Below are 25795 nucleotides of genomic sequence, written 5' to 3'. Positions count from 1 at the left end.
ATGTCATAAGACAATTTGGATATTTGAAAAGTAAATTATAAGTTTATTTCAATATAAAAAATTGTATATATATATATATATATATATTTTTTAATTGGAATTCATTATTGAGATGAGTATTATTTATTAATTTATTTATTTACTGCAGACTATTATTCTCATCTTTCTTAGTTGTTGTTTCACAACGTTTCAATCAACCATGAATTTAGGCAATCCCGTTCCACAGCAGACATTCTAACTGTAATCTCTGAGCGTATATACCATTCACTTGACAAAGCAGGGGAGGGTAGAGTGGTAGCTCTAGATATATCTAAGGCTTTTGACAGGTTATGGCATGAAGGTCTTCTCAGGAAAATCAGATTATATGGTATCACTGGAAGAATACTTAACATAATTAAATCCTTCTTAGATAAGAGAAAATCTAGCTTGTCCTTGATGGCCGTACATCTAAACAATATGATATAAATGTGAGAGTGCCTCAGGGGTCTATCCTTGAACCTTTATTATTCCTAATATTCATAAATGACCTCCCTGACAAAATTGTCTGTGAGATGGGTATATATGCTGATAACACCACGCTCTATAAAAGACACAACAGGAAAACGAATGAACACATATCTAAAGAAATGGCAGAAACACTAGAGGATGATCTCCAATCTGTAGTGGAATGGGGACAAAAATGGATGGTCACATTCAATGCTGCCAAGACTAAACTTGTTTCCTTCAATAATTACAAGAAACCTTCTCTACCACTAATAGCAATGGCTAAAGACTCTTTATCTGAAAGCACATCTTTTAAACTCCTCAGCCTAACGTTCACAGGAAACATGAGTTGGAACAATTACATTGAGAGCATTGCCAGGACCGCTGCGAAAAAGGTAGGTTGTCTCTACCATGCTAGAAAGCTACTGACCCTTGAAATTATCCTATACCTCTATAAGGGTACTATTCGCCCATGTATTGAGTATTGTTGTCATATTTGGGCCAGTTCATCTGCTACTAGTCTCTCACTCCTAGACAAGGTTCAAAAGAGAGTCACCAAACTAATAGGTCCTGAACTATCATCCAAGCTTCAGCCTCTGTTCCATCGACGTAATGTATCATCCGTCTTCCTGTTCTACAAGTACTTTAATGGTGTATGTTCTGACGAGCTGCAAGCACTTGTACCCCCTCTATGTAAATACCTCCGACAAACCCGACAAACAGCTAAATCCCACCCCTTCATAGTAGAGATCCCTAGATGTAAGAGAGCCTTCTACTCCAGTAGTTTCTTTCCCAGAACCGCTAGACTTTGGAAATCCCTGCCAGGTTCCAGCTTCCCCAACTGTACTGACATGGAGAAGTTCAAGTGTAACGTGAACCGACATCTTGCTGCCCAACTCCCCACCTAGTACCCCCGTAGCCTGTGTCTCTAATAGTAGCCTCCTACATCAAAGTAGCAATGTGCCTTGTTTGGGGTTAAAATGTAAAAAAAAACTATTCCTCTGGCCTTTGAAAGAGGAATAGTTGGCTGAAGCGTCATGAAACAACAATTAAGAAAGATGAGAATAATAGTCCACATTAAAAAATAGGTACTTCTACAGTTTATCGCCGAAAATGGAGACGCCATTTTTTCACACACCTGTCGTTAAAATCCGAAGGAGAAATCAGTATTTTAAACTATTGCTGAAGTTAGAAATAAATGACAAAACAATTAAACTAGATATTAATTAGTTCTGAAAAGAACTATGAAAAAATAGATAAAGATTAGAATGTGGACGTTGAGTTAACTTGAAGCAGCCTCGCTATGTAATGTTATCCAACACGTTGTTGCCTCGGTCGCAAAGTAGACCAAGAATATAATAACCGAAAGACTTTCTACAACTCAAAAATCCCCACCTAGTTGAGAGAGACGGAGGAATGGAGAAACAATATTCCGAAAGGTGAGGACATTATTGAAAAATTAATTTTGCCCCTTCCAGGTTTTGTTACAAATATTAGAAAAAAGTGGGTAGTTGCAAACTGGATCAGAACAAGACACTAACAGACTGCACTAAACAAACACAGGTGAGGACAAATAGACTTTCCAATCGAACCAAATGCAAAGAACCCCTCAAGACACAGACCACCTGATCCTTCACTGACCAATAACCCGACTTTTCTCATTTTACCATACCATCTTTACCTGTGTCATTTTATCCTGAATCTATTAATCTATTTTATCATTTTACTGTACCATTTTTACCTGTGTCATTTTCACCTGAATCTATTAATCTATTTTATCATTTTACCATACCATGTTTACCTGTGTCATTTTCACATGAATCTATTAATCTATTTTATCATTTTACCGTACCATTTTTACCTGTGTCATTTTCACCTGAATCTATTAATCTATTTTATCATTTTACCATACCATCTTTACCTGTGTCATTTTCACCTGAATCTATTAATCTATTTTATCATTTTACCGTACCATTTTTACCTTTGTCATTTTCACCTGAATCTATTAATCTATTTTATCATTTTACCATACCATTTTTACCTGTGTCATTTTCACCTGAATCTATTAATCTATTTTATCATTTTACCGTACCATTTTTACCTTTGTCATTTTTACCTGAATCTATTAATCTATTTTATCATTTTACCATACCATTTTTACCTGTGTCATTTTCACCTGAATCTATTAATCTATTTTATCATTTTACCATACCATTTTTACCTGTGTCATTTTCACCTAAATCTATTAATCTATTTTATCATTTTACCATACCATTTTTACCTGTGTCATTTTCACCTGAATCTATTAATCTATTTCATCATTTTACCGTACCATCTTTACCTGTGTCATTTTCACCTGAATCTATTAATCTATTTTATCATTTTACCATACCATTTTTACCTGTCATTTTCACCTAAATCTATTAATCTATTTTATCATTTTACCATACCATTTTTACCTGTGTCATTTTCGCCTGAATCTATTAATCTATTTTATCATTTTACCGTACCATTTTTAACTGTGTCATTTTCACCTGAATCTATTAATCTATTTTATCATTTTACCGTACCATCTTTACCTGTGTCATTTTTACCTGAATCTATTAATCTATTTTATCATTTTACCATACCATTTTTACCTGTGTCATTTTCACCTGAATCTATTAATCTATTTTATCATTTTACCATACCATCTTTACCTGTGTCATTTTCACCTAAATCTATTAATCTATTTTATCATTTTACCATACCATTTTTACCTGTGTCATTTTCACCTGAATCTATTAATCTATTTTATCATTTTACCATACCATTTTTACCTGTGTCATTTTCACCTGAATCTATTAATCTATTTTATCATTTTACCATACCATTTTTACCTGTAATTTTCACCTAAATCTATTAATCTATTTTATCATTTTACCATACCATTTTTACCTGTGTCATTTTCGCCTAAATCTATTAATCTATTTTATCATTTTACCGTACCATTTTTACCTGTCATTTTCGCCTGAATCTATTAATCTATTTTATCATTTTACCATACCATTTTTACCTGTCATTTTCGCCTGAATCTATTAATCTATTTTATCATTTTACCATACCATTTTTACCTGTGTCATTTTCGCCTAAATCTATTTAATCTATTTTATCATTTTACCGTACCATTTTTACCTGTCATTTTCGCCTAAATCTATTAATCTATTTTATCATTTTACCATACCATTTTTACCTGTCATTTTCGCCTAAATCTATTAATCTATTTTATCATTTTACCATACCATTTTTACCTTTCCTTTTCGCCTAAATCTATTAATCTATTTTATCATTTTACCGTACCATTTTTACCTGTGTCATTTTCACCTGAATCTATTAATCTATTTTATCATTTTACCATACCATTTTTACCTGTCATTTTCGCCTAAATCTATTAATCTATTTTATCATTTTACCATACCATTTTTACCTGTGTCATTTTCGCCTGAATCTATTAATCTATTTTATCATTTTACCGTACCATTTTTACCTGTGTCATTTTCACCTTAATCTATTAATCTATTTTATCATTTTACCGTACCATCTTTACCTGTGTCATTTTCACCTGAATCTATTAATCTATTTTATCATTTTACCATACCATCTTTACCTGTGTCATTTTCGCCTAAATCTATTAATCTATTTTATCATTTTACCGTACTATTTTTACCTGTCATTTTCGCCTAAATCTATTAATCTATTTTATCATTTTACCGTACCATTTTTACCTGTCATTTTCGCCTAAATCTATTAATCTATTTTATCATTTTACCATACCATTTTTACCTGTCATTTTCGCCTAAATCTATTAATCTGTTTTATCATTTTACCGTACCATTTTTACCTGTGTCATTTTCACCTAAATCTATTAATCTATTTTATCATTTTACCATACCATTTTTACCTGTGTCATTTTCACCTGAATCTATTAATCTATTTTATCATTTTACCATAGCATTTTTACCTGTCATTTTCACCTAAATCTATTAATCTATTTTATCATTTTACCATACCATTTTTACCTGTGTCATTTTCACATGAATCTATTAATCTATTTTATCATTTTACCGTACCATTTTTACCTGTGTCATTTTCACCTAAATCTATTAATCTATTTTATCATTTTACCATACCATTTTTACCTGTGTCATTTTCACCTGAATCTATTAATCTATTTTATCATTTTACTGTACCATTTTTACCTGTGTCATTTTCACCTAAATCTATTAATCTATTTTATCATTTTACCGTACCATCTTTACCTGTGTCATTTTCACCTAAATCTATTAATCTATTTTATCATTTTACCATACCATTTTTACCTGTGTCATTTTCACCTGAATCTATTAATCTATTTTATCATTTTACCATACCATTTTTACCTGTGTCATTTTCACCTGAATCTATTAATCTATTTTATCATTTTACTGTACCATTTTTACCTGTGTCATTTTCACCTGAATCTATTAATCTATTTTATCATTTTACCGTACCATCTTTACCTGTGTCATTTTCACCTGAATCTATTAATCTATTTTATCATTTTACCGTACCATTTTTACCTGTGTCATTTTTACTTAAATCTATTAATCTATTTTATCATTTTACCGTACCATTTTTACCTGTGTCATTTTCACCTGAATCTATTAATCTATTTTATCATTTTACCATACCATTTTTACCTGTGTCATTTTCACCGGAATCTATTAATCTATTTTATCATTTTACTGTACCATTTTTACCTGTGTCATTTTCACCTGAATCTATTAATCTATTTTATCATTTTACCGTACCATCTTTACCTGTGTCATTTTCACCTGAATCTATTAATCTATTTTATCATTTTACCATACCATCTTTACCTGTGTCATTTTTACCTAAATCTATTAATCTATTTTATCATTTTACCGTACCATTTTTACCTGTGTAATTTTCACCTGAATCTATTAATCTATTTTATCATTTTACCGTACCATTTTTACCTGTGTCATTTTTACCTAAATCTATTAATCTATTTTATCATTTTACCATACCATTTTTACCTGTGTCATTTTCACCTGAATCTATTAATCTATTTTATCATTTTACCGTACCATTTTTACCTGAATCTATTAATCTATTTTAGTATTTTACCGTACCATTTTTACCTGTGTCATTTTCACCTGAATCTATTAATCTATTTTATCATTTTACCATACCATTTTTACCTGTTTCATTTTCACCTGAATCTATTAATCTATTTTATCATTTTACTGTACCATTTTTACCTGTATCATTTTTACTTAAATCTATTAATCTATTTTATCATTTTACCGTCCCATCTTTACCTGTGTCATTTTCACCTGAATCTATCAATCTATTTTATCATTTTACCATACCATTTTTACCTGTGTCATTTTCACCTAAATCTATTAATCTATTTTATCATTTTACCGTACCATCTTTACCTGTGTCATTTTCACCTGAATCTATTAATCTATTTTATCATTTTACTGTACCATTTTTACCTGTGTCATTTTCACATGAATCTATTAATCTATTTTATCATTTTACCATACCATTTTTACCTGTATCATTTTTACTTAAATCTATTAATCTATTTTATCATTTTACCATACCATTTTTACCTGTGTCATTTTCACCTAAATCTATTAATCTATTTTATCATTTTACCGTACCATCTTTACCTGTGTCATTTTCACCTAAATCTATTAATCTATTTTATCATTTTACCATACCATTTTTACCTGTGTCATTTTCACCTGAATCTATTAATCTATTTTATAATTTTACCATACCATCTTTACCTGTATCATTTTCACCTGAATCTAATAATCTATTTTATCATTTTACCGTACCATCTTTTCCTGTGTCATTTTCACCTGAATCTATTAATCTATTTTATCATTTTACCGTACCATCTTTACCTGTGTCATTTTCACCTGAATCTATTAATCTATTTTATCATTTACCATACCATTTTTACCTGTGTCATTTTCACCTGAATCTATTAATCTATTTTATCATTTTACCATACCATTTTTACCTGTGTCATTTTCACCTAAATCTATTAATCTATTTTATCATTTTACCGTACCATTTTTACCTGTGTCATTTTCACCTGAATCTATTAATCTATTTTATCATTTTACCGTACCATCTTTACCTGTGTCATTTTCACCTGAATCTATTACTCTATTTTATCATTTTACCATACCATTTTTAACTCTGTCATTTTCACCTGAATCTATTAATCTATTTTATCATTTTACCATACCATTTTTACCTGTGTCATTTTCACCTGAATCTATTAATCTATTTTATCATTTTTCTGTACCATTTTTACCTGTGTCATTTTCACCTAAATCTATTAATCTATTTTATCATTTTACCATACCATTTTTAACTCTGTCATTTTCACCTGAATCTATTAATCTATTTTATCATTTTACCATACCATTTTTACCTGTGTCATTTTCACCTGAATCTATTAATCTATTTTATCATTTTACCGTACCATTTTTACCTGTGTCATTTTCACCTGAATCTATTACTCTATTTTATCATTTTACCGTACCATCTTTACCTGTGTCATTTTCACCTGAATCTATTAATCTATTTTATCATTTTACCGTACCATCTTTACCTGTGTAATTTTCACCTGAATCTATTAATCTATTTTATCATTTTATCGTACCATTTTTACCTGTGTCATTTTCACCTAAATCTATTAATCTATTTTATCATTTTACCATACCATTTTTACCTGTGTCATTTTCACCTGAATCTATTTATCTATTTTATCATTTTACCATACCATTTTTACCTGTGTCATTTTCACCTGAATCTATTAATCTATTTTATCATTTTACCATACCATTTTTACCTGTGTCATTTTCACCTTAATCTATTAATCTATTTTATCATTTTACCGTACCATCTTTACCTGTGTCATTTTCACCTGAATCTATTAATCTATTTTATCATTTTACCATACCATCTTTACCTGTGTCATTTTCACCTAAATCTATTAATCTATTTTATCATTTTACCATACCATCTTTACCTGTGTCATTTTCGCCTAAATCTATTAATCTTTTTTATCATTTTACCATACCATTTTTACCTGTGTCATTTTCACCTGAATCTATTAATCTATTTTATCATTTTACCATACCATTTTTACCTGTGTCATTTTCACCTGAATCTATTAATCTATTTTATCATTTTACCATACCATTTTTACCTGTGTCATTTTCACCTGAATCTATTAATCTATTTTATCATTTTACCATACCATCTTTACCTGTGTCATTTTCACCTAAATCTATTAATCTATTTTATCATTTTACCATACCATTTTTACCTGTGTCATTTTCACCTGAATCTATTAATCTATTTTATCATTTTACCATACCATTTTTACCTGTGTCATTTTCACCTGAATCTATTAATCTATTTTATCATTTTACCATACCATTTTTACCTGTCATTTTCACCTAAATCTATTAATCTATTTTATCATTTTACCATACCATTTTTACCTGTGTCATTTTCGCCTAAATCTATTAATCTATTTTATCATTTTACCGTACCATTTTTACCTGTCATTTTCGCCTGAATCTATTAATCTATTTTATCATTTTACCATACCATTTTTACCTGTCATTTTCGCCTGAATCTATTAATCTATTTTATCATTTTACCATACCATTTTTACCTGTGTCATTTTCGCCTAAATCTATTTAATCTATTTTATCATTTTACCGTACCATTTTTACCTGTCATTTTCGCCTAAATCTATTAATCTATTTTATCATTTTACCATACCATGTTTACCTGTCATTTTCGCCTAAATCTATTAATCTATTTTATCATTTTACCATACCATTTTTACCTGTGTCATTTTCGCCTGAATCTATTAATCTATTTTATCATTTTACCATACCATTTTTACCTGTCATTTTCACCTAAATCTATTAATCTATTTTATCATTTTACCATACCATTTTTACCTGTGTCATTTTCACCTGAATCTATTAATCTATTTTATCATTTTACCATACCATTTTTACCTGTCATTTTCGCCTAAATCTATTAATCTATTTTATCATTTTACCATACCATTTTTACCTGTCATTTTCGCCTAAATCTATTAATCTATTTTATCATTTTACCATACCATTTTTACCTTTCCTTTTCGCCTAAATCTATTAATCTATTTTATCATTTTACCGTACCATTTTTACCTGTGTCATTTTCACCTGAATCTATTAATCTATTTTATCATTTTACCATACCATTTTTACCTGTCATTTTCGCCTAAATCTATTAATCTATTTTATCATTTTACCATACCATTTTTACCTGTGTCATTTTCGCCTGAATCTATTAATCTATTTTATCATTTTACCGTACCATTTTTACCTGTGTCATTTTCACCTGAATCTATTAATCTATTTTATCATTTTACCGTACCATCTTTACCTGTGTCATTTTCACCTGAATCTATTAATCTATTTTATCATTTTACCATGCCATCTTTACCTGTGTCATTTTCGCCTAAATCTATTAATCTATTTTATCATTTTACCGTACTATTTTTACCTGTCATTTTCGCCTAAATCTATTAATCTATTTTATCATTTTACCGTACTATTTTTACCTGTCATTTTCGCCTAAATCTATTAATCTATTTTATCATTTTACCATACCATTTTTACCTGTCATTTTCGCCTAAATCTATTAATCTGTTTTATCATTTTACCGTACCATTTTTACCTGTGTCATTTTCACCTAAATCTATTAATCTATTTTATCATTTTACCATACCATTTTTACCTGTGTCATTTTCACCTGAATCTATTAATCTATTTTATCATTTTACCATACCATTTTTACCTGTCATTTTCACCTAAATCTATTAATCTATTTTATCATTTTACCATACCATTTTTACCTGTGTCATTTTCACATGAATCTATTAATCTATTTTATCATTTTACCGTACCATTTTTACCTGTGTCATTTTCACCTAAATCTATTAATCTATTTTATCATTTTACCATACCATTTTTACCTGTGTCATTTTCACCTGAATCTATTAATCTATTTTATCATTTTACCATACCATTTTTACCTGTGTCATTTTCACCTAAATCTATTAATCTATTTTATCATTTTACCGTACCATCTTTACCTGTGTCATTTTCACCTAAATCTATTAATCTATTTTATCATTTTACCATACCATTTTTACCTGTGTCATTTTCACCTGAATCTATTAATCTATTTTATCATTTTACCATACCATTTTTACCTGTGTCATTTTCACCTGAATCTATTAATCTATTTTATCATTTTACTGTACCATTTTTACCTGTGTCATTTTCACCTGAACCTGTTAATCTATTTTATCATTTTACCGTACCATCTTTACCTGTGTCATTTTCACCTGAATCTATTAATCTATTTTATCATTTTACTGTACCATTTTTACCTGTGTCATTTTCACCTGAATCTATTAATCTATTTTATCATTTTACCGTACCATCTTTACCTGTGTCATTTTCACCTGAATCTATTAATCTATTTTATCATTTTACCGTACCATTTTTACCTGTGTCATTTTTACTTAAATCTATTAATCTATTTTATAATTTTACCGTACCATTTTTACCTGTGTCATTTTCACCTGAATCTATTAATCTATTTTATCATTTTACCATACCATTTTTACCTGTGTCATTTTCACCTGAATCTATTAATCTATTTTATCATTTTACTGTACCATTTTTACCTGTGTCATTTTCACCTGAATCTATTAATCTATTTTATCATTTTACCGTACCATCTTTACCTGTGTCATTTTCACCTGAATCTATTAATCTATTTTATCATTTTACCGTACCATCTTTACCTGTGTCATTTTTACCTAAATCTATTAATCTATTTTATCATTTTACCGTACCATTTTTACCTGTGTAATTTTCACCTGAGTCTATTAATCTATTTTATCATTTTACCGTACCATTTTTACCTGTGTCATTTTTACCTAAATCTATTTATCTATTTTATCATTTTACCATACCATTTTTACCTGTGTCATTTTCACCTGAATCTATTAATCTATTTTATCATTTTACCGTACCATTTTTACCTGAATCTATTAATCTATTTTAGTATTTTACCGTACCATTTTTACCTGTGTCATTTTCACCTGAATCTATTAATCTATTTTATCATTTTACCATACCATTTTTACCTGTTTCATTTTCACCTGAATCTATTAATCTATTTTATCATTTTACTGTACCATTTTTACCTGTATCATTTTTACTTAAATCTATTAATCTATTTTATCATTTTACCGTCCCATCTTTACCTGTGTCATTTTCACCTGAATCTATTAATCTATTTTATCATTTTACCATACCATTTTTACCTGTGTCATTTTCACCTAAATCTATTAATCTATTTTATCATTTTACCGTACCATCTTTACCTGTGTCATTTTCACCTGAATCTATTAATCTATTTTATCATTTTACTGTACCATTTTTACCTGTGTCATTTTCACATGAATCTATTAATCTATTTTATCATTTTACCATACCATTTTTACCTGTATCATTTTTACTTAAATCTATTAATCTATTTTATCATTTTACCATACCATTTTTACCTGTGTCATTTTCACCTAAATCTATTAATCTATTTTATCATTTTACCGTACCATCTTTACCTGTGTCATTTTCACCTAAATCTATTAATCTATTTTATCATTTTACCATACCATTTTTACCTGTGTCATTTTCACCTGAATCTATTAATCTATTTTATAATTTTACCATACCATCTTTACCTGTATCATTTTCACCTGAATCTAATAATCTATTTTATCATTTTACCGTACCATCTTTTCCTGTGTCATTTTCACCTGAATCTATTAATCTATTTTATCATTCTACCGTACCATCTTTACCTGTGTCATTTTCACCTGAATCTATTAATCTATTTTATCATTTTACCATACCATTTTTACCTGTGTCATTTTCACCTGAATCTATTAATCTATTTTATCATTTTACCATACCATTTTTACCTGTGTCATTTTCACCTAAATCTATTAATCTATTTTATCATTTTACCGTACCATTTTTACCTGTGTCATTTTCACCTGAATCTATTAATCTATTTTATCATTTTACCGTACCATCTTTACCTGTGTCATTTTCACCTGAATCTATTACTCTATTTTATCATTTTACCATACCATTTTTAACTCTGTCATTTTCACCTGAATCTATTAATCTATTTTATCATTTTACCATACCATTTTTACCTGTGTCATTTTCACCTGAATCTATTAATCTATTTTATCATTTTTCTGTACCATTTTTACCTGTGTCATTTTCACCTAAATCTATTAATCTATTTTATCATTTTACCATACCATTTTTAACTCTGTCATTTTCACCTGAATCTATTAATCTATTTTATCATTTTACCATACCATTTTTACCTGTGTCATTTTCACCTGAATCTATTAATCTATTTTATCATTTTACCGTACCATTTTTACCTGTGTCATTTTCACCTGAATCTATTAATCTATTTTATCATTTTACCGTACCATCTTTACCTGTGTCATTTTCACCTGAATCTATTAATCTATTTTATCATTTTACCGTACCATCTTTACCTGTGTCATTTTCACCTGAATCTATTAATCTATTTTATCATTTTACCGTACCATTTTTACCTGTGTCATTTTCACCTAAATCTATTAATCTATTTTATCATTTTACCATACCATTTTTACCTGTGTCATTTTCACCTGAATCTATTTATCTATTTTATCATTTTACCATACCATTTTTACCTGTGTCATTTTCACCTGAATCTATTAATCTATTTTATCATTTTACCATACCATTTTTACCTGTGTCATTTTCACCTTAATCTATTAATCTATTTTATCATTTTACCGTACCATTTTTACCTGTGTCATTTTCACCTGAATCTATTAATCTATTTTATCATTTTACCGTACCATCTTTACCTGTGTCATTTTCACCTAAATCTATTAATCTATTTTATCATTTTACCATACCATTTTTACCTGTGTCATTTTCACCTTAATGTAGTTTTTTTTTCAAATAAGTAAATAATTTTAATGAGACATTTTTTTTTTATTAAAGCAACTTTGAAGGTCAAGAACAAATTAATTCATATGAAACCGAAAAATAACTATCTAGTTTAAATTTTTGTTATTTCAAGCTTCAGTCATAGTTAAAAATACTGATTTCTCCCTCGGATTTTAACAACAGGTGCGCAAAAAAAATGTCGTCTTCATTTTCGGCGATAAACTGTAGAAGTACAAAAAATATTTCAATATAAAAAATTGTACCAAAGCCAATGGAAAAACAAATATTCCAAGGCTCTCTATACTACAATTGAGCCAGTGTTTTTTTTTTTTTATTGAAATATTTTTTGGTACTTCTACAGTTTATTGCCGAAAATAATATTTAAAATAAGTTTTCACTTAGAATAGTGACACTTTTTCTTAAAAGGATGTGTTTCTTAGGTTTGCTAAATAAAGGGGCTAATTTTAGACTTCGATTTAAACGTTTTTCTTTTTACATAGGAGTCACCACTTATCAAGCCCAGAGCCCACTCGAGGATAAAGGTTAAAGTGAAATTTGAATATGGCATAATCAGTTTGAAATAATTGTTTTTGTGGGATTGCCGAATTTAAGACGAATTCAGTTTTGGGCCATTTTGGGAATAGCAAGTATTATATGCTGGATGGCGACAAAACGCTCCATCAAAATATACATATAAGAAGTATGGTGTTGTTTGCTTGAAGCATTGTTAATGGATAAAAGGTATTTTTGAAGGCCCACACGAAAAGACTTATGGAATAAATACCATACACATTGATTGAGATTGTCGGACTGACTTCCTCATCTTGGTTGTTATTGTCACAACGTTTCGGCCGTTTTGCACTCCGGCCTTCGTCAGGTGAACGGTTTGTTAGGAGTCTCGAACCCAACCCTTTATTATTATTACGGGGGTACCGTGTTCGGACTCCAGCTAGGCTTTGGGACATAGTTGCTGATTCTCTGTTTTTCAATGTTACTTTTTTCACTGCCTTCGTTCAGGATTGAACTCAGCACCTTTGGGTAACTGTAAACTTTGATACAACGTCTAGGACCACTCGTTGTATCAAAGTTTGCAGTTACCCAAAGGTGCTGAGTTCAATCCTGAACGAAGGCAGTGAAAAAAGTAACATTGAAAAACAGAGAATCAGCAACTATGTCCCAAAGCCTAGCTGGAGTCCGAACACGGTACCCCCGTAATAATAATAAAGGGTTGGGTTCGAGACTCCTAACAAACCGTTCACCTGACGAAGGCCGGAGGGCAAAACGGCCGAAACGTTGTGACAATAACAACCAAGATGAGGAAGTCAGTCCGACAATCTCAATCAATGAAAACAACTCATCTAAAAAATACAGACAATTACAATACCATACACAGTTGAAAAAAAAAAAACATTCAGGTAAATAAATAAAAAAATATTTTTAAAAATCCAGTGATGAGGCCCCAGCTTGCGAGCTTTGGGGAGTGTGGAGCCACCCTTTAATTGCCATTGTTCCCAGGTTCACTCTGATCTGGAGTGGTAGTACCTGTTAGGGTCCTAACTATGGGTTAAATAGAAACCGACTTGAAAACAAAAAATATACTCTATTAAAAATGTTTTTTTCAAAATCTTTGGATTCGGCATTAAATAACCTGAAAAGGGTTGATATGCCGTAAAACAAAAACAACCAACCAACCATAACGACTGTACATTCCTACATTATAAGCCTTCAAAAATACCTTTCATTCTTTAACAATGCTTCAAGCTAACCATGCCATACTTCTTACAATACCTTTAAAAATATACATATAATATGAAGATGTATTTTCCATGTACTTTAATCTAATCTGTTAATTAACACATAGATAGATAGATAGATAGATCAACAGACAGATAATTTTCTGTGTTCCACCTACTACATAACAATTGGCTAAGCTTTGTAAGAAATTTCTTTCTTACACACACGATTTTCTCCCTGAAAAAGCAAATGAATTCCACAAACAAAAGCCATACCTTTAAACTCAAAATTTCTTCACAAGTAACAGCAACGAAAGTTCTTTGGTTCTGGTAATAACCTTTTGCAAAACGGTGGTCTGATTTGCTTCCATATGCGTGGAGCCTTTAGTTCGAATTCCTATTGTTGGAATGTTAGTTCATTGTCCCTTTGGAAGGATCCATGAAAATCATGGAGAACAGGGCGGGAATGATGGCGCCTATAATCAGGCAGAAAGTTCCAATAATCGGAATAATAACATGCCAAACAGTAGTAGAAATTCTTCCATGATTCGAATAGGTTCAGCAAAATAAGTTATCTCTGCTTGTACAGATATGTCCTTCATTCACCGACTGTTTGGTGTCCATGAAGGAATTGTCTTAGCTCCCTAGTGAGGGAACCGCTGGTTTGAATCTGTATCGTTCCGTGTTCTTTCTCAGACAGAAAAATAAACGCATGAATACAAAAAAGGCACCAAGTCAAATCACTTGACACATTCAAATTTGAACCCATCACAGACCGGCTACCAAACCATGTAGGCGGCCTAAAAGAAATATGGCAGTTGAATATGGAATTTCTCACAGCTTCAACTCCTGTCCTATCCCTACAATGTTAAATTCAATTTGTGTTTTACATGTATTTTAATGGGATATGCTCTGATAAATATGTTATAGAATTCATCTTTGGTTGAGGAGATTAGCATTACCTTTACACATTATGTATATGCATGTGAATATATTATTTAGTTGTTTTCCTTAAAACTTAATTTTGAGATTGACAATTGCATCAAAAGTTCCTTAGATAATAAATGTATTGTTATGTTGGAGTTTTTGATCCCATTGGTCTGGACAATTTATATATATATATATATATATATATATATATATATATATATATATATATATATATATATTTATTCCTTAGTTTTGGACGCTACTGTATATATATATATATATATATATATATATATATATATATATATATATATATATATATATACAGTAGCGTCCATTGCAAATGATTCAAATTTTAGTATGTTATTATGGATGATAACGATTACCAGTTGTCAAAATTTCAGCTTTTGACAGTTTTTATACATTAGGTTTTAAAATTTTGTTCCTTAGTTTTGGACGCTACTGCATATATATATATATATATATATATATATATATATATATATATATATACAGTAGCATCCAAAACTAAGGAACAAAATTTTCAAACCTAATGTTTTTTAGAAATAACAACTGTCAAAAGCTGAAATTTTGACAACTGGTAATCGTTATCATCCATAATAACATACTAAAATTTGAATCATTTTCAAAGAATAAAATAAAGAATTATAACAATTATTTATTTGTTTTTAAAGTTGGAATGTCCAAAAGTAATTAACAGAATTGAGAAAAACAACAACAAAAATACATGTACAATCAATATTTAGTAAATGAGCCCTTGCTCTCAATGACAGTTACACATCTTCGACTACAAGAACGAATCCGTTCCTGACAATCCTCGATACTAATTTTAAACCATTCTTCTTGAAGCTTCACCCACAAATTCTCCGTGTTAGTGGGATTTCTTTCCATAACTTTCACTCCCAAGGTCTTCCAAAGATTTTCTATTGGATTTAAGTCAGGACTTTGTGGTGGCAAATCCATAATTTCGAAATTTTTTTCTCGCTAAGCTAACTCATTACCACCTTTGCCTTGTGACATGGAGCATTATCTTGCATAAAGGTAGTTCTATTAAACCTGAATTCTGTATAATTGGCACAACATGATCTTGACAATGCTTTTATAGATCTGTGCGTTTATACGAGTTTGTTACCGGACAAGAGGCGTTGTACCCTGGCTAGAAAACATTCCAAATGCCATGACACTTCCGCCCCCAAACTTGACAGTTTTCTTAGTACACTTTTCACTTAATCTTTCACCAATACGTCTCTTTACATTGTTTTTTTTCCATCATTTCCAAATAACTTAAACTTGCTTTCATCACAGAAAAATACTTTTGCACAATTTTCATATGTCCAAATTACATACCTGTTTGCTAACTCTAATTTCTTTTTATTCTTCGAACTAACAAGTGGTTTCTTCCCTGGGGTTCGATTAAACAGCCTTATTTCTTGCAGTCGTCTAGAAACAGTCTGTCTTGACACAAACTCATGAGGTACTATTCATAACCCTTTTAATTTCTGTGCAAGACTTAAAAAAGTCCTTTAATGCCATATGCTGCATTATTCGATCTTCTCTTGCCAAAGTTTTGTGGGGTCTGTCGGTTTTAAAAGCACTACCTATTTTGCCAGTATCATTGTAGGATTTAATAACCCTGCCTACAACACTCTTGGAACGTTTCACTTTCTCTGAAATCTCTCTAATGGTGTGCTTTTCCTCGTGTAGCTTCACAATAGCTTGTCTCACAGAGTAATCAAGTTTTGGTGTTTCGCCATTGTGCCGGCTGATGCAACATTTACAACTAAGACTTATTCTTTAGAGGAAATAAAAATGTTTGAATACAGCATACTGTTTACATTGTTTTCCTCAATTTTGTCCCTTACTTTTGGACGTTCCTATTTTGGAAATAAATAATTGTTATAATTCTTGCAAATGATTCAAATTTTAGTATGTTATTATGGATGATAACGACTACCAGTTGACAAAATTTCAGCTTTTGACAGTTATTCCTAACAAACATAAGGTTTTAAAATGGTGTCCCTTAGTTTTGGACGCTCATGTAAATGTATATATATATCTAGTAAGTTATGAAAATATACATGGTAATTAAGCTACACTGAATATTCCACGTTTCATTCTCGTGAGAATTCGTCAGGCTGCCTAGCTCTACCTATGTATTGAGCACAGTTGAAATAAATACTGAAAATTTATGCATAAAATTATATCTTCATATATTAATTTATGTGATTAAATGAAGTAAATCATATATATATATATTATTTTTAAAATATAATTATCCACTGACATGTGTTTTGTCATCTACGACTCATAGCCTTCCCAAAAAGGAATAAACTGGCATTTGTCAGTTTACAATTAATGTCCTGATGTGCTTCTTGGAGTGATTTTGGTATTTGTCTACAAAGTTGGTTTGGTATGAGTATTTTGTGTGAAAACATATGCAATCAAATCTGTCATATAAAAATCATATACCATGAATTCTAAGATATTGTTTATCATTGAAAATGAATAACAAAATATTTACTTTATTGAAATAGTATAAAAATATAGTATTTACTTTATTGAAATGGTATAAAAATATAGTATTTACTTTATTGAAATAGTAATAAAATATAGTATTTACTTTAATGAAATGGTATAAAAATATAGTATTTACTTTATTGAAATAGTATAAAAATATAGTATTTACTTTATTGAAATGGTATAAAAATATAGTATTTACTTTATTGAAATGGTATAAAAATATAGTATTTACTTTATTGAAATGGTATAAAAATATAGTATTTACTTTATTGAAATGGTATAAAAATATAGTATTTACTTTATTGTAATAGTATAAAAATATAGTATTTACTTTATTGAAATGGTATAAAAATATAGTATTTACTTTATTGAAATGGTATAAAAATATAGTATTTACTTTATTGAAATGGTATAAAAATATAGTATTTACTTTATTGAAATGGTATAAAAATATAGTATTTACTTTATTGAAATAGTATAAAAATATAGTATTTACTTTATTGAAATGGTATAAAAATATAGTATTTACTTTATTGAAATGGTATAAAAATATAGTATTTACTTTATTGAAATGGTATAAAAATATAGTATTTACTTTATTGAAATAGTATAAAAATATAGTATTTACTTTATTGAAATGGTATAAAAATATAAGATATGCGTTGATAAAATCTTTCCATTATTTACAGCTTCAAACTGTTGTTGGAAAGGATGCTATTCAATCCGACAGAGAATTACGAAATGTCTGAATACAGAAATAATACAAATCTGACTCCTGTGTATATTGCCCATAATTTTCAAAGAAATCTCGTGTAAGGAGCTGTGTGTAAGTATTGTACGTTAAAGGAAGTGTAAAAATCTTGATCGGAGTCACTGAAATAGTAAATGAATCTTATGCAAAATACGCAAAAAAAACTCCAAGAATATGTAACGTTTGAAAAATAACACTCAATGTGAGAATAATATTCCGATCAAAGAAAGTAATACAAACAATCAGTCCTCATCTAAAAAAAGATGCAGAACTGCAAAACTACATTGAACACATGGAGGAAGTGATAAGGATAGATTTCAGAAAAAAGAGGGATAAATAAAGGCCTGGGCAGAGATAAGTTAGCTTGGAAGTCAATTTGTAAAAGCGCTTCAACACATGCCAGCATTTAAAACCGACGTTAAACCGATGATAGTAATAATGATGATTAGCGCTACATAGTGGTTGATGATGATGATCACTACATGGTGTTTTTTTAAAGAAATTTGTGGTAGTCAAAGAACTGTTAATATGAGCTAGTTTGGAAGTCAATTTCTAAAAGCTGCATAATACATGCCAGCATTTAAAATACATATTAAATACAATATAATGATCTAACTAATACGAAAAAGATGCAGAACTGCAGTAGTTAAATGATCTAACTAATACGAATTATCAATTCTCATCTGAAAAATTCCGAAGATTTTTTGTGTCAGTAAGTGTGTATCTCCAATCTCTGGCCCCCCCTCGCCAATCTTTCACGAAAAACACCCGTCTAGCTGAATCCACTGTAAAAATTTCCCCCACTCTATATCTGTGCCTAAATCAAAACGCGGATTCCATGAACAAAGCTTCTTTCTTAGAACTGCATGCCTGTGGAACTCTGTTCCGTCTGCCTGCTTCCCTCCGGACTACAACTTGGATGTCTTCAAGTCCAATGTTAACAAATTCCTAATGAACCACCCCCTTAAATAAACACTTCATCAAATCTCGACACTAACGTAATGTACTTGCAATAACCCTTATCCCTGAGTGGCTTCCGGGCCTTGATAAGTGGTGATCACTGTGTAAAAAAAAAAAATCTTGCGATGGGAGACACATTTACATTTATATGTGTGCAGCGTTGGGCGGCTGCATTGTGATTAGCACTTGTCATCTTTGTCATCTTCAGGCAGCATTTCAGTTTCAACACACAAAGGAAGATTACGATTTGTTATCAAGTAATTCTGCTGTTTAGAAACGAAGTATCCATTCCAGAAAAAAAAAAAATAAAACCATATCCTTCTAAACGTTTGGAACAATCTGTGCAGGTGAGAAAGCCTATTTTTATAAAGTTAGTGGAACTGAATTATCACGCAGTTCGTCTTTTAAGTTTAACATGCAAATAGACGCATGTCAGAAACCTTATTCCTGTGAACATTGTGGAAATACATTTTCACGCAGTGAACATCTTAAATCTCACATGCGAACACACACAGGTGAGAAACCATATGCTTGTAAAGTTTGTGGAAATGCATTTTCAGACAATTCTACTTTAAAATCTCACATACGAATACACACAGGTGAGAAACCTTATTCTTGTAAATATTGTGGGAAGGCATTTACACAGAATACACATCTCATAAAGCATGTTCGAATACACACAGGTGAGAAACCTTATTCTTGTAAAAATTGTGATGCTACATTTTCGGATGGTTCAAGTTTTAAACGACATATGCGGACACACACAGGTGAGAAACTCTATTCTTGTAAAGTTTGTGGAACTGAACTATCACGTAGTTCAGCTTTAAAATCTCACATGAGAATACACACAGGTGAGAAACCTTACTCTTGTAATTTTTGCGGAAATTCATTTTCACGAAGTGAACATCTTAAAATTCACATGCGAACACACACAGGTGAGAAACCATATTCTTGTGAAGTTTGTGGAAATGGATTTTCACATAGTTCCAGTCTAAAATCTCACATGCGAATACACACAGGTGAGAAACCTTACTCTTGTGAGTCTTGCGGGAGTGAATTCTCAGACCGTTCCGCTTTAAAATCTCACATTCGAATACATACAAATGAGAAACCATATTCTTGTAAATATTGTGGAAATGCATTTTCGTATATTACCAGTCTTAAATCTCATATGCTAACACACACAGGTGAGAAACCATATTTTTGTGAATTTTGTGGATTATCATTTTCAAAGAATGGAAATCTTACAACTCACGTACGCATACACACAGGTGAAAGACCTTATTCTTGTCAAGTTTGTGGATTTGCGTTTTCACAGAATGCCAATCTGAAGACACACATGAAATTACACACAGAGGGGAGAACTTGAATGCCTACTAGACATTATCCTCAAGTGTCTAATGCCTATATTACACATGTTCCACAAATCATCGTTTAATTAAACACGTGTGAACATTTGAATGCCCATAGGAGAGAACTTGAATGCCTACTAGATACTGTCCTCGAGTGTCTCGGGTCTCTCTGTACAAGGGTGTGCCAGAACAACCCGGCATGAGGATACTTTTCCATAGAAGTAAACCTTGGCCAAATATTCCAGATCACATAGTATTCTCTGCCCAAATAAGATCTCCTCGCTATGGCTAACTCACATTAATGGGTGCACCTTCTCCAAGTGATGTTACCTCAAGTAATAGCACGAAACTGGATACTCTACCAGACTAGATAAATTCTTGTCTTGGAATCCAGTAAGACCAAGAGACCAAAATGAAAGATATACTGAAACGTATAAAAATGGTTGATTGGGGAGAGGAAAATTATGTTCTCAATTTCTTTACAAACTTGGTGTTTGAGAAATAAAGAAATTAAATGGAACATTCGAATATCTATGTATCTTATATAGAGTTCAAGTGTCAACCTCAGGTAGTGGGTCCCTTGATTTCTGAGAACTTTGATTAAAGTAAAGTAAAACAAAAAAATAAATGAGAAAGTCTGAACTGCCAAAAGAGACCCAACCTAACGAGTACACCACCTGCATTTTATGAATGTCCTCAATCTGTACTCCACTAACTTAATCGACCCTTGGTGGTCCTGTATGCATTCTTTAAAGATATCAAAATGAAGTTGACTTGAAACAGAGTGATGAGTGATGTTACCTCAAGTAACAGCACAAAACTGGATACTCCGCCAGACCAGATGAATTCTTGTGCTTTCTCAGTTCTAGGAAGAAGGTCCAGATGGAAAACATACAGCTTGATAAAAAAAAACTGCACAGCAAAGACCTAAAAGGAAAAGAACAAGATGGATTCGCTGATATTGCAAAGAATGATTCAATTCTACAAGCAAATATGAATAAAAAACTTTTTTATCTTTGGGGGACTTTAAAACAAAATGTTTATGCAAATAATACTCACAATCTAGACAAACTAAAGGAGAACATTACCAACGCTATCAGGAGATCTAAAGGCAGTATCTGCAAACGTTGTTAAACTTACCCAGAAATGTATAGATGTCAAGCATCTTTTATAACACTACACACATTCTAAACAATACTACACACATTCTAAATAATACTACACACATTCTAAACAATACTACACACATTCTAAATAATACTACACACATTCTAAATAATACTACAGGTAATTTAAAAATTGAAAGAATGTTTCTCCTCTCTACTACATTTTCTGGGATACTTTTAAATGGACCACTCTGCATAAAGAAACCAAGAAAGGATGTTGCTTGAAAGGAGGTTGAAAGGACAATTGGGTGCATAGAAAAAACACAGAAAGCCAAACAAATTATAATTATATTGTGGAAATAAAGGGAACAGAAGCTGTTCTAGAGGAAATAAAGCAAAGAATGGTAGCAAAAAGTGCAATTATTTACTGACTATAAAAGGACATTAAGAGGCTGGATACAACAAATGTTGATATTGTGCAGAAACCAATCTGACTGAGAAACAAAACTACAACTGACCGAAAATATATAGTTCAACATCTTTCATAACACTACGCATATTTTATAACACACTACATGCATTCTAAATAATACATTACAAACCAAGGAAGATCTTACAGACAGTATCTGCAAACGTTAAACGTACTCAGAAATGCATAGATGTCAATCGGGAGCACTTTCGCCATCTTTTATACCACTACATGCATTCTAAACAATACTACACACATTCTAAATAATACTACACACATTCTAAGTAATACTACACACATTCTAAATAATACTACACACATTCTAAATAACACTACACACATTCTAAATAACACTACACACATTCTAAATAATACTACACACATTCTAAATAATACTACACATATTCTAAATAATACTACACATATTCTAAATAATACTACACACATTCTAAATAACACTACACACATTCTAAATAATACTACACACATTCTAAACAATACTACACACATTCTAAATTATACTACACACATTATAAATAATACTACACACATTATAAATAACACTACACACATTCTAAATAATACTACACACATTCTAAATAATACTACACACATTCTAAATAATACTACACATATTCTAAATAATACTACAGGTAATTTAAAAATTGAAAGAATGTTTCTCCTCTCTACTACATTTTCTGGGATACTTTTAAGTGAACCACTCTGTATAAAGAAACCAAGAAAGGATGTGAATTTGCTTGAAAGAAGGTTGAAAGAACAATTGGGTAGTGGTGGGACGATTAATCGGAATCGTTAATCGTAAGAATCGTGCATAGCAAAAAGCACAGAAAGCCAAACAAATTATAATCATATTGTGTAAAGAAAGTGAACAGAAGCTCAACAAGCAACCAAATAAAAGCTAAAATTACTCAAATAAAACACCAAATTCAGAAAAATGAACAAACGTTTGGAGTGATATTTGGAATGTTCAACAGAAAATATAACAGAAGTGCTTTGTGGCTGAAAGATTTGAAGAATGAAATAGAAAATAAGTTTAAGCAAACTCAAGATGTGGTAGAAAGGAAAAAGTTTAAAAAAATGATGTGGGGGAAAAAGTTAAAAAAATAATGTGGAAAAAAGTTTTAAAAAAAAAATGTGGGAAAAAAGTTAAAAAAATAATTGTGTACGAAGAAGACACAGAAAGCCAAACAAATTATAATTATATTGTGGAAAGAAAGGGAACAGAAGCTGTTCTAGAGGAAATAAAGCAAAGAATGGTAGCAAAAAGTGCAAAGATATGTAAAAAGAATTGAACAGTTTAGACAGAATAGGTTGTTTGGTTTCGATCAGAAATTCAACAAAGAATTTAATAAAAGCAAAAATTACTCAAATAAAAAACCAAATTCAGAAAAATGAACAAACGTTTGGAGTGATATTTGGAATGTTTAACAGAAAATATAACAGAAGTGCTTTGTGGCTGAAAGATTTGAAGAATGAAATAGAAAATAAGTTTAAGCAAACTATGAGGACACAGTGAACAAAGGTCTTAAACTAATTTTTCTATTCATAGAGGGCAAAAAAAATCCCAACTGATATACAGACACGTGAAAATCGGTATATTCATTTTACTTTTGTTAGTTTAATGCACTCCGCAATATAAAATAAATTCCAAAACAGATTATGGTGCATCAACACTGTTGCAATATTTTGAAGTGATAATGGCGTATGATCCCACACAGTCGGACGATTCTATTTATAAACGATGCTGCTAAGAACTGACGAATCAAATTAATTCACGTTCTGCTACAAACCAATCAGAAACCAGAATTGCTTCATAAATATTAAACCTTTTTCTGGAGCAATTTCACATGTTCTTTTCCGGGTTTCGACACGGTAAGAATATTTTGTTCTGTGGAACTGTCTACTACAAACAAGTCACCTACCAGGACTTGTGTGTAACAGCGAATCATCTGAAACTGTTCTGAAACTCAAGATGGCTTACACTTCTAGAAACACAAACAACCTAAATCACAAAACTGACAAACTATTTTGGAAAAACCAAACAAGCCTGAATCAGAAATTGCCTAACAGAATCACCAGAAAAATCACAAATTGTATATATACTCATAGTCGCCATTATTTACATGGCATAATCATGTTGATGCATTGGTTCTTGCCGGATCACCGAAGTTAAGCAATGTTGAGCCTGGCCAGTACCAAATGGGTGACCATTTGGAAAGGCCGAGGTGCTGTATGTACTGCAAGGTAAAATACCAGGTTGGAAAACTGGCATGGTCTATCCTTCTTTTGAGAGTAGATGGGTCTTTCTTAAGCCGTGGTCGCCAACCCATCTAGTGATGGCGTCATGATAAAAAATACCCTTGATAGCCCTGGTGAAGCATCAAGTATTCAGCTACGGACAAGATTTGAATTACACTACAAACTTGTGTAGTGAATTTAATCTTGGCTGCAGCAAGATGTTATGTTATGTTGATAGTGCTAATTTCTTCTCATATATCCACGCAGAGAAATGGGATAAAGGGGGGAAGAAAATAAACTGAAAGCAAAAAAAAAGAAATATCAATGCCGACAAAATTGCACCCAAGAATGACATTTTTAGAAAAGATATCATGAACCAATAGAGTTTCTGCTGGTTTCAATTATGTCTTAATACTTATATGAATGTTAATTGGCACACGTTATGTAATGCTATGTGCCACAACCTGGTCAATGTCCTTTTTGACAAGTTTTTTCCAATGATGTAATTGAGTGAACATTTCTTGGTGTACTTCTCCAATAAAATTATAGCTAAGGATTTTTGTCTACAAAAAATATTATCCAGGTTAGAGAGAGCTGTGTTTTTTTTTAGAGCATAATCTATAAATATAAAAGGCAGAAGAGGCACGCGCGTTTCTGTATGTCCAAGAAAAGCTTTTTTGCGGGAGGGGTTCTTGAGACGATATTTTTTATTAAATCCAAACATTAAAAAAAAAGAAAGCTGCGACAAATTTTTTTTTAATGTAACAACGATGAACGATGTATACATAAGAAAATATGGGACTGCAAAATCACAACTGTATATTAGAGATCATTAATTTTTCAGAATCTGTTTCCAAAATAAATATATAAATTAAGACATAACAGTGTGTCTTTGAAAACAAAACAATGTTTAACCTGTATGAATATACCTTCTCTCTTTTTATGTCCCTCTCTCGTTCTCTCTCTTGCTCTCTCTCTCTCTCTTTCAATGAAAAAAGAGAGAATTGAAATATGACTGAAAGTTGA

General features: G+C 30.8%; 1 protein-coding gene across 1 annotated transcript in view; it reads left to right on the top strand.

The window, feature by feature from the left end:
• Nucleotides 1-25088, top strand: part of LOC145270110 (uncharacterized) — a 27117-nt gene extending 2029 nt beyond the window's left edge. The window contains exon 2 of the mRNA XM_080125713.1: nt 18562-25088. Coding sequence (XP_079981839.1) covers nt 19999-20952 — 954 coding nt within the window. The 5' untranslated portion in view covers nt 18562-19998 and the 3' untranslated portion in view covers nt 20953-25088. The remainder of the gene's footprint in view (nt 1-18561) is intronic.
• Nucleotides 25089-25795: the final 707 nt, after the last annotated feature.

Source organism: Euprymna scolopes, chromosome 46 (assembly GCF_053919585.1).
Source record: "Euprymna scolopes isolate OS-2025 chromosome 46, ASM5391958v1, whole genome shotgun sequence".
Taxonomy (NCBI): Eukaryota; Metazoa; Mollusca; class Cephalopoda; order Sepiida; family Sepiolidae; genus Euprymna; species Euprymna scolopes.
This window is presented reverse-complemented; position numbering and strand designations above follow the sequence as displayed.